At 56.5% G+C, this 9,648-nt stretch overlaps 4 protein-coding genes across 4 annotated transcripts in view; 2 read left to right on the forward strand and 2 right to left on the reverse strand.

Annotated features, from left to right (window-relative positions):
- Nucleotides 1-5,339, forward strand: part of GUITHDRAFT_146626 (hypothetical protein) — a gene marked incomplete at both ends in the record, with an annotated part of 9,257 nt that extends 3,918 nt beyond the window's left edge. The window contains 21 exons of the mRNA XM_005822139.1: nucleotides 100-146; nucleotides 502-573; nucleotides 619-693; nucleotides 900-972; nucleotides 1,101-1,131; nucleotides 1,274-1,332; nucleotides 1,382-1,423; nucleotides 1,482-1,521; nucleotides 1,615-1,676; nucleotides 1,730-1,769; nucleotides 1,814-1,875; nucleotides 1,952-2,038; nucleotides 2,256-2,294; nucleotides 2,348-2,404; nucleotides 2,467-2,542; nucleotides 2,590-2,609; nucleotides 2,677-2,968; nucleotides 3,024-3,109; nucleotides 3,463-3,602; nucleotides 3,653-5,162; nucleotides 5,268-5,339. Coding sequence (XP_005822196.1) covers nucleotides 100-146; nucleotides 502-573; nucleotides 619-693; nucleotides 900-972; nucleotides 1,101-1,131; nucleotides 1,274-1,332; nucleotides 1,382-1,423; nucleotides 1,482-1,521; nucleotides 1,615-1,676; nucleotides 1,730-1,769; nucleotides 1,814-1,875; nucleotides 1,952-2,038; nucleotides 2,256-2,294; nucleotides 2,348-2,404; nucleotides 2,467-2,542; nucleotides 2,590-2,609; nucleotides 2,677-2,968; nucleotides 3,024-3,109; nucleotides 3,463-3,602; nucleotides 3,653-5,162; nucleotides 5,268-5,339 — 2,982 coding nt within the window. The remainder of the gene's footprint in view (nucleotides 1-99; nucleotides 147-501; nucleotides 574-618; nucleotides 694-899; nucleotides 973-1,100; nucleotides 1,132-1,273; nucleotides 1,333-1,381; nucleotides 1,424-1,481; nucleotides 1,522-1,614; nucleotides 1,677-1,729; nucleotides 1,770-1,813; nucleotides 1,876-1,951; nucleotides 2,039-2,255; nucleotides 2,295-2,347; nucleotides 2,405-2,466; nucleotides 2,543-2,589; nucleotides 2,610-2,676; nucleotides 2,969-3,023; nucleotides 3,110-3,462; nucleotides 3,603-3,652; nucleotides 5,163-5,267) is intronic.
- Nucleotides 5,340-6,653: 1,314 nt separating this feature from the next.
- GUITHDRAFT_118561 (hypothetical protein) lies at nucleotides 6,654-7,264 on the reverse strand (the record flags this gene model as incomplete). The annotated part of the gene is made up of 2 exons (XM_005822140.1): nucleotides 6,654-7,088; nucleotides 7,136-7,264. 2 exons carry the CDS (start codon nucleotides 7,262-7,264, stop codon nucleotides 6,654-6,656), a joined length of 564 nt encoding a protein of 187 aa, XP_005822197.1.
- Nucleotides 7,265-8,355: 1,091 nt separating this feature from the next.
- On the forward strand, nucleotides 8,356-8,709 carry GUITHDRAFT_118562 (hypothetical protein; the record flags this gene model as incomplete). Its single annotated transcript, XM_005822141.1, has 2 exons — nucleotides 8,356-8,627; nucleotides 8,676-8,709. The coding sequence occupies 2 exons, from the start codon at nucleotides 8,356-8,358 to the stop codon at nucleotides 8,707-8,709; spliced, it is 306 nt and encodes a 101-aa protein (XP_005822198.1).
- Nucleotides 8,710-8,908: 199 nt separating this feature from the next.
- Nucleotides 8,909-9,648, reverse strand: part of GUITHDRAFT_146628 (hypothetical protein) — a gene marked incomplete at both ends in the record, with an annotated part of 1,926 nt that continues 1,186 nt past the window's right edge. The window contains 3 exons of the mRNA XM_005822142.1: nucleotides 8,909-8,944; nucleotides 9,002-9,066; nucleotides 9,287-9,368. Coding sequence (XP_005822199.1) covers nucleotides 8,909-8,944; nucleotides 9,002-9,066; nucleotides 9,287-9,368 — 183 coding nt within the window. The remainder of the gene's footprint in view (nucleotides 8,945-9,001; nucleotides 9,067-9,286; nucleotides 9,369-9,648) is intronic.

Here is a 9,648-nt window from a genome sequence, read left to right on the forward strand (position 1 = left end):
TCCTGCTCCCTGCACAGTTGCGAATCAGACAACGGGGAAGATTTTCTTTCATGGAGGTTTTCCAGCACTCATCGTGCACTCGTTCAACTTGCCCCTCAGGATTTCGGCCCGCAAATGGCACAGAGAATGTACGAGGCATGGGTCAGGTGAGCAAGACTATTGGTCAGCGTACGATGATGCTGAATTTGCCCCCTCCTCTCCCTCACCTCTCCTCCTCTCCCTCCCCTCTCCTCCTCTCCCTCCCCTCTCCTCCTCTCCCTCCCCTCTCCTCCTCTCCCTCCCCTCTCCTCCTCTCCCTCCCCTCTCCTCCTCTCCCTCCCCTCTCCTCCTCTCCCTCCCCTCTCCTCCTCTCCCTCCCCTCTCCTCCTCTACTCCATCCCTATCCTTTCCCCCTTCACCCTCTTGCATCCCCCCCTCCCTCCCCCCTCTCCCACCTCCATGTCTTTCGTTGTGCCCCCTCGCCTCCTCTGCCTCCTCCTTCTTGCCTCGCACCCGCAAAAGAGAAACAGCACAAACCATCCGCGAAAAGCTCTACCAGGGAAGGCCAATGTCGCGCAAAGAATGGGAGGACAGGTGGGATGATGGGGCAGGGAGGGAGAGGATTGATGCAGACAGCAGGGTGGAGGAGCAGAAGAAAAGTCTGGTCTATCACAAGTTCAAGCCAAACTCCCAGACTGTGCGAGAGAACTTCTGGTGAGATTCGGAAGAGAAGGAGAGCCAGCGAGGAGAGTCAACGAGGAAGTGGGGGGTGCGGGGTGATGGTTGGGATTGAGGAGGAGGAGGAGGATGAGGAGGAGGAGGATTGCGATGGGAGGAGGGAGCAGAAGGCTGAGGACAAGAGAGGGGTAAGAGGATGGGAGGGTGACTCGGAAGCTTCTTCTGCTGAAATATCCCGTCAGGTCCTACAGCGTCTCGGAGGAAGCAAAGATTTACCATGACCTCGATCTCCAAGTTGAGCAGGCTTTGCTGGAGGTGGGTGGAATTGCTATGTGGTGCAATCACTGTTGTACTGTGCAACGTGTACCTCTGCCCTCTGACTTTTTTTCCGAATGTGAGTGGTGATGTGTGGTTGTACATCTTACTGCTGCATTGTTGAGCAGAATGGAACCGTGCCTGAACACCTCAAGCCATGTAAGAGTTCTAACAGTGGCATAACCCCCTCAATTCTTTCTTGTGCATACATTGTTCCCCCTCCCTCCCTCCCTCCCTCCCTCTCCTTCCTCCTTCCTCCTCAATTTTCCTCCTCTTCTATGCGTCTCATGTGACCTTTCAGACCTCTACTCTGAATCTGACGAAGACTCTAACGCGACTATCACTCCTGCTTACATGAAGGTCTCACGCCCTTCTCTCCCTGCTGCTCCTCTCACCTCTTCTTCTCCAGGAGGACATTATAGACCACCTCGGCATTCAACCGCCCGAGCAAGTGCGATGAATGACAAGGTGAAAGGGATGAAATGGTTGATTTACCGCTATCGATACAGGTCAAGAAGTCAGTTGTAGAAGCCTTGAAGCCGCTCACGGGTAAGTGTTTTGCCTCCTCCTCCTCCTCCTCCCCCTCCTCCACGTACCCATTCTCTTCCTCATTGTCTCTTCTTGTTTTACACCTCTTCGCAGAGGAGGAGCAAAAGATCAAGCTGAGATCAATCAACGGGTCTGTCGTCTACTACAACCCGGATGTAACCACTCGCTACCCTGCCCTTCCGCCCTTCCGCCCTCACACTGCAACCAGGACGACGACGGCTCCTACCGGTTGAGGCCGACGGTTGAAGGTCCATTTGCTCTCTTACTTTCGGGCTGCTGATGTCCGAGGAAGGGAAACTGCGACAGAAGTTCTCACACAGCGAGGACGAGAATGACCCTCTGTTCGTCCCCAAGGTCATCCCTACCTCCTCGCTGCCTTGCTCCTCGCCCTCTCCCTCCCTCGCCCCTGACTCCCTTCCTCGCTTCCTAGGTTGGAAAGCACAAAGCTGCCGAGATGCCAGCGGTCGCGGACTACGTGCAGGATCTTATCGGGGTACCGGACAGACTGAAGACCACGGTGCTTTTCTTCTTCCTGAAACTCTTTCCCCCTCCTTCTCCTCCTTCCTCCTCCTCTCTCCCTGCTCTCTCCCTCTCCCACCATCACCCACCACCACCTCTTGCTCCTCCTCCTGCTTCTCCCACTGCTTCGCCTTCTTACCCTCCTTTTCCTCTACCTGCATCATTTCTTCTGCAACCGCCGCTGCCTCTCACGCAAACCTGACGACGGAGGGCAGGATGAAGTCATAATGGAGGAAGACGACGAGGAACACCAGGTTTTCCCGCCCCCTCCTCACCTGCTGTCCAGCTGATTCTTCGCGCCTCCCAGAAAATTTTCTCCTTCAAAAAGGGCAAGAAGCGGAGGCTGCAGACTCCAGCTCAGCCGGTAGAACTCGCGCTAGAGCACGTGGCGTGCTCCGACTCCTGTCACGTGACGTGCTCCGACAGGCACCAGAGACTGCGCCTGCCGACGGCGCTGCTGGGAAGGGAGCTGGAGGGGATGAAGGGGATCGAGGAGGAGACCGTGAGTTTGACACCTGCGCCCCTTGTCTTGTGACAGACTCTCTGCAGCCAACAAGAAAGATCCTGAGGTCAACTGAAGGTTGTCGGACGGGCCTCGGGCCTCCGGCTTGCTGATTCGGAGACATGGCACTGAAGGCGAAGAGGCTGATGCTGACCCGGGACGATCGGAGCCTGAACTTGAAAGCCATGATGCGGCAGCAGGACGGCGGCAGCGGAAGCGACTCCCTCATCCGGGCAATGGAACTCAGTAGTCTCAAGGGACTGAGAGGCTCAGGCTTGACTTGGGCTCCTCTGACTAGTAATTTGAATAATCAAACGAGGATGTATATTCAAGTTCACGAGTATCGGGCCCGTCCGTCTTTGGCAGTCCTGCCGCTGCTCCCGACGGTGGACCGCAACTTGCCTGTCACTGGCGGCCGCACCGTCCGTGCGCCGCCCCCCCCGGGCGGGCCGGGCGGCCAACCGTCTGACCGTCAGTGCAGCCTGGGTTCGGACTGACTCAGTGACTCAGCGATCGGGCGACCCGACGGTCGGACGGTCCGGTCAGTGCGTCCAGTGCGTCGGGCAGGTCGTCGGGCCGGGATCTTAGAGGGGATGAGGGCCGTGTTGTCGGGGGAAATGGTGGAGGGTCTGCGGGAGGCGGCAGAGGAGTGGGGGAGGAGGAGGAGGAGGGAGAGAGACGAGGACGTAGAAGTTCTTCTCGCTGTGGAGAAGACACAAGTGGAGAGGAAGAAGCGAGGAGGAGGAGGAGCCGGAGGGGGAGGGGGAGGAGGGGGAGGGGGAGGGAGCTTCAAACCAGACAGGTTCATATGTCTCTCAAGGGGAGGGTTGAAGAAAGGAACAGCGCAAGATGAAGGGAAAGGGGGAGGAAGAGGAGGAGCAGGGAGAATCGTGGTTCTCAAGGGTTCGACGGGGATGCAGGAGGACGAGAAGAGGAGCTGCTTTGTCTCAGAGTTGCTGGAGCTGCGGGTGGAGGACGGGATGGAGGGGGTGGAGACACCTGTAGTTACGATCAAGACGACCAAGAGGGCTGACTCGTGGAAGTGTGCGAACATCTCAGAGTGTGTCCACCTGTTGACCAGCGTGAAGAACTTGTACAAGGAGGTTGTAGGAGGGGAGCTGAAGATCATAGGAGCGGGTCAACTGCCCGTCAGCAGGGGAAGACTATCGCTGACGTCCAAGGCAAGCGAGCAAGGCTCGGCGGAGCGCTCGACGGGGGAGGAAAGTCAGGAGAGCAGCGGAAGGGGGAGAAGAAGGAGCAGAAGGCGATCACGGAGGAGGAGGAGATCGAACTGATGCAGATCCTGCACAACAACACGAGGCTCGACGAGGTGCTACAGCTGAAGGAGCAGCTGACGCGCGAGTTTGTGCTGCTGCAGGATGCAACCATCCACTCCACGCTCAACAGCCAGGGGCTGATCAGCTCGCTGACGAGGAGGCTGGAGGAGGCGGCGGGGCCTGCCATGGACCTCGTCAACGACGTCGGGCAGTTCGAGAAGTCGATCAGGGGGGCTCATGCTGATCTCATGGCGCTGCGAGCGACGAGCAACAGGTTCCATGCCGTGCTGAGAAACCAGGCGGAGATGCAGAGGCTGATATCGGCCTTCACGGAGGACATGTGGCTGAGGGAGGAGGAGGAGATGATGATCCGTGAGGCCCCGCTGACGACCAAGGAGGGGAAGCTCAACGGCAGGCTGGTGGAGGCAGCTGGGAGGCTCGTGGGCATCGTCAACCACTTCGTAGAGAACATCCCTCCCGACATGCTGAGGATGGAGGCGGTCATGCAGAGGAAGGAGCAGATTCACAGCCTGCGCCTCGCCTTCTCCCGCCGAGTCCTCCACCAGCTCAGGAGCGAGCTAGAGGAAGCGGTGCAGGGAGCGGAGAGGGGGAGCAGAGAGGCGATCCATGGGCATCTTGGCGTCTACTTCCCCCTCATCGAGCACCTCGTGGAGCTCGACGTGTCAGCTCGGAGCTCGCTGGAACGGAGCTACATCGCTCTTGCTGGGCCGTGGCTGAGGGAGGAGGTGACGTCTCTAATTGAGCTGAGCAAGGAGCAGGTGGTGCGTGCGAGCAAGGAGCATCGGCTACTCATGGTGCCGGACGCGCGAAGCAAGGAAGTAGACGCGTTCCACTCGGACAAGGGAGGAGGAGGAGGAGGAGGGGGAGGAGACGGGCGCGTCATCGGTCGGTGCGGGCTGGCCCACCTGTTCAGGATGTTGGGGTCCCTTCTTCTGAGCGAGCAGGCGTTCTGTGCCCGGTGGCTGGCGCTGGAGGAGGAGGAGGAGGAGCTGCAGCTGTCGAGCATCTTCCAGAAGTGCCTCATGTCGATCTCGACCGAGATCATCGCCTTCTGCAGCTGGCTGATCAAGCACGACATGCTCGGACTGCCGGCGCTGCTGTCGCATACCAGCGTCGCGCTGGAGCAGTTTCAGAGGAGCGAGGGGAAGGGCGGGAAGGAGGGAGCGGGCAGAGGAAGCGAGGCGCAGGAGGATGGGAAGGGAGGGGTGACTAGGAGGGCACCGGGGGGGTCATCGAACCGCTTCTGCTGGTACTGGAAGAAGATCCTGTGGGAGGTCAGCATCAACCTGCAGTCAAAGTTCTCGCACTTCATCGACGAGCAGGTGAGGAGGGAAAGAAGGAGGGAGGAGAGGAAGGGGGAGGGAGGAGAGAGGAGAGGAGAGCAGGAGAGAGGCTCGTTGAACTCGAGATGCTCAGCTGGCCTCCAGGTCGAAGCCCTGTGCGAGCATGCCTCCAACGTTCGCAAACTTCCTTCGTGGATCAGCAAGGTGAACTGGTGAAGGACGAAGGGAAGGACGAAGGGAAGGGGGGGGGAGGAGGGGGGGGGGTTGGCAGGGATGGCAGGGATGGATCAGATGATTTTCGCGGCATACGAAGGGGGAAGAGGGTAGAGGAGTCAAGGGAAAGAAGGAGGAGATCGCTTGCTATATCTGAAGTTCTTCCTCAGCTGCCTGTGTTTGTGCATGAGCTGTACCGCAGTCAGAACACCAAGACTGACGGGACCTTGATGGATAGAAAACGACATGTCTCTACCCCCGCCCCTGCCCCTGTCCATGCTCCATCTCCCCATAAAGAGGAACAGCAGGAAACAATCTCATGGGTGAAGTCGGACAACATCCAACAGGCGGTCGGAAGGCTCGTCACGGCAGCCATGAAGCTTCTGGCCGAACTCGCTTCCTCCGACCCTAAGCACGGCCCTCGCTTCATGCTCAAGAGCTGCAGCAAGTTGAGGAGGGGGCTGGTGGGGCAGGGGGTACGAGGGAGGGAGGAAGAAAGGGCGAGGGGGCTGGAGGGATACATCTGCGACGACCCTCTCATCTTGCAGATGACGAGTCAGATCGACGCGCTACAAGAACTTCACATGTGCGATGATGCGGCGGGGTTGAGGCGAAAAAGGAAGGGAAGGACGGGGAGGGGAGGACGGGAATCAGGAGGGAGGAGGAGGAGGAGGAGGAGGAGAAAATTCGAACATGTTGGAGGGTTTTTGACTGTGTGGATGTGCAGGCAAAGGTACGTCAAGTTCACACTGACCCGCGAGCTTGGAAACTTCGTCACTGTGACGAGTTATCTTATTGCATCCGAAGGCTCGCAGTAAGTACCCTGCTGCTGCTGCTGCTGCTCCTCCTCCTCCTCCTTCCTTGCTATGCCTCTGACGGTTTGCCTGACCAGCGAGGGCGGCAAGCAGGGGGAGATGCTTCCTGTGGAGCTCCGAACTCGCTCCGCCGTCCTCTCCATCTCCCGCAAGGCGTTCGCAGAGCGAGGTGCTCAGGGGACGGCCATGGCTTTGCACAGGAGGGTGGAGAAGCACTTGGGAGACGACCCCTTCCTCTTCCACGGCTCCCTTTCAGAGATGTACGACTTCGTCCTCCTCCGCTACGAGGCGCTGGAGAAGTTCACAAGCAGCCAGTTCGGAGAGGAGGTCACTCCCAAGTCCGCAGAGCTCAAGAGCGCGTTCAGGACCGTCCTCTCAGACATGCAGTAGCAGCCAGCTCGGCCCTTCCTCCCTTCGCCACCCACCCCACTTGCCCCTTCTCCTTCCATCCTGCTACTCCCTCCTCCCTCCTCGACTGTCGATGAACTTCCAGGCGGAGCTATCATAGCTCCTTCCCCTTGGCGCGAACCTCCTCGTCCCCTAGCGTCTTGTCCGAGATCGACTCCTCGTCGCACACCCTCATGACAGATCGGCACATGGAGTCAACGAACGCCGGCAGCTCCTCCTCGCTGTGCCGCAGGATCTCCTCCTCATGGTCCGAGTACATCTCCCCACACAAGTTCTTGATGTACCTCCCTGCCCAGTTCCCGTGCGCTCGCGCGATCGACTTGTCCTTGCTGAACTTCTGCGTCGGTAGGTTGTTCCGCAGCTGCAGCCCGTACTCGTCCACCCTGGACTCGCACACGACGTCGAGGGCTTCCGTGTACTCATAGTCCTTGATGCGAGCCGCCTTCCTCCTCTCCCTCAGCTCCCTCAGCGTATCATGGAATTCAACAGCGCTTCCTCTGCATGCGCTACACTTGAGCCTAGCAGCAACCTGACGGCACGATCGTAAGCGCTTCGACCGGAGGAACAGCATATCACCTTGGGGTCCCCGTAGTCAGGAAGGTTCTCGTGCTGCTCCTGAGTGATCTCCACCGCGGTGCATTGCAGAGCCAAGGACACAGCGAGCATGAGCGTGACGAGGCATTCTCCCCTCCCGGTGTGAGCCATCGGTGGTGCGTTGGGCTGTGCAAGATGTTGTCAACTTGAAGTACATGGTATTGGTTTCTTTGTTGTACATCGTACAGCTTCTTAACAATCTCTGTGTCAAGAATGATGCCTTCACTCTTCTTTCATCTTATTCATAGTCGTCCTCCCCGCCAAATATTTTCTTCGGCCGTTGAATATCCTCCCTAGAACAAATCTCTTTTATATGATATCATTCCTTCCACCTCATTTCGAGTTGTTCATAAATGAACTTCCTGTCCCTCTTCTCTGCTCTCCTTCTCTGCTCTCCTTCTCTGCTCTCCTTCTCTGCTCTCCTTCTCTGCTCTCCTTCTCTGCTCTCCTTCTCTCCTCTCCTTCTCTCCTCTAAACTTCCTTTCCTCTCTGCCCAACGACAACGCGACCTGCCCGACAGGTTCCACGTAGAACTTCGAAGTTTCTTCGATTTTCTGAATTTCACAAATCTTTCTGTCTTAAATCAGAAAAAATAAAACTTTGTCTTACAATTTGAAATTATAGATGAAATATTCAGCCATATGCCCCAGCTCGCCACACGTCGCCATCGTCCATTGCTTGGTGGGATATTTCAATCAGCTCAACGAGTTTCCGCTAACAAATAATGACTCGAGCTATTTCTTTTCACAGGATTCTTTACACTCTAGTCAAGTGTAAAGTTGGGGTTTCAGTTTACTTCAGATGCTGACATTGCTGACTTCACCCCACCTACCAAATTAGTACTGAGAGGGGGTACACGTGCGATCTGGAGTTAAATCTGAAAACTGGTACGTAGCAAACATGACTACGGAACGATGTAATCTTGTAGCCCTTCTTAAAGTGGGGCCACAAGGTTGAGGCTCTTGGGAAAGGATGTAGGATCAGAGCCGGGGGGCTGAACTAGATATGAGGAGAGGAAAGGGGGGGGGGAGGAAAAGAGATAAGAGGAGAGGAGGAGGAGGAGGAGGAGGAAAGTTTGAAGAGAAGAGGGTAAGAGAGAACATCAAGCTGAAGGACACCAAGACAACAAGGAGAGGGCTGGGCAAGGACAAGAACCGAACGCTGTAGTGCAGAACAAGTTTTCAAAACCTCTTTTCAACACCATGAAGCTCACATTCTCAATTCGCAAACTGACTGCGAACAGTATGGATGCCACGACCAAACAAGCTCTTCAGAGCCAGAGCTTCACGGAGAAGGGCGTCGTTCAAAGACGGAGAAACAGCCTCGGGAAGCCAATATCGACAGCGAACGATCAGAAGGATATGACGAGCTCGGACCACTCCAGGCAGCTGCAACAGGAGGGCGTGCTCTCGGAAACAAGCTGGATTTCCTTCTTTTCAGAGGAAGATACTCCTGCTGGGAGGCGAGCCAAGTGGTGAGCAATTCTTCCTGTGCCGTTGTGGTTGCTGACTGTTAACTTCAGTTTGGTGGACTATCTCCATGGAGATGGACACTAGCACAAGATACAACTCGCAATCTCCGAGGATTGAGGCGAACAGAGCTCAAACAAACATATTCTTTTCATCATGTACATTATATTCTCCACTATGGTCAGTTTACCTTGTTAAACGATCGTGTTTACACTATCAGATGGGTAAAACACAAAACGAAATCTCCTGCCCGCCTCCTCCCACGGCATACCATGACTTGCACTGTTCACTCCAAAGCCGTCTGGGCACTTTGGAGGAGAACCTGCCAAGAAAAATCAAGATGAGAGATGTGAAGGGTGAGAGGAGATGAAGCGCTGACCTCCCGCATTCTTGGCGGCATGCTACGAACGGCGTTCTTGAGAGCCTGGTTCCTGATACTAGCAGCTGCCAGGAGTCCAGAGGAGAGTGAGAGATACAAGTAGGAGCGAGCAGCATGGGAAGAAGGCTGAGTATGGAGAAGAGGGAGGGGAGAGGGAGGGGAGAGGGAGGGAGACGAGGAGGGAAAGGGAGAAGGAGGGGTTTCGTAGGGAGGGAAAACGATACTAGAGGAATGGACGGGAGAGGAGGGAGAGACGCTGAGTGAATAGTAAGAAGAGGCATGGACCTGTCTGTAAGCTGGCCGATGAAAGTATCCTCCTCCTCTCGATCTCCTTGGCGTAACTCCCATCGAACTCACGCATTGCCTCCTGCGCGCTCAATCGTAGAAGTGTGGAGCGGACCAGCACCCTGCAAGCGAGTGAGAGAGAGACAGGAGGGCAGATACAAAGAGGGTGAGAACAGGACAGAGGGGGAGAGGGGGAGGAGAGAGAGAGAGAGGGAGGGGGGGGGGTGGGGAGGGGAGGGAGGAGAGAGAGAGAGAGAGAGAGAGAGAGAGAGAGAGAGAGAGAGAGAGAGAGAGAGAGAGAGAGAGAGAGAGAGAGAGAGAGAGAGAGAGAGAGAGAGAGAGAGAGAGAGAGAGAGAGAGAG

This window comes from Guillardia theta, assembly GCF_000315625.1.
Source record: "Guillardia theta CCMP2712 unplaced genomic scaffold GUITHscaffold_130, whole genome shotgun sequence".
NCBI lineage: Eukaryota > Cryptophyceae > Pyrenomonadales > Geminigeraceae > Guillardia > Guillardia theta.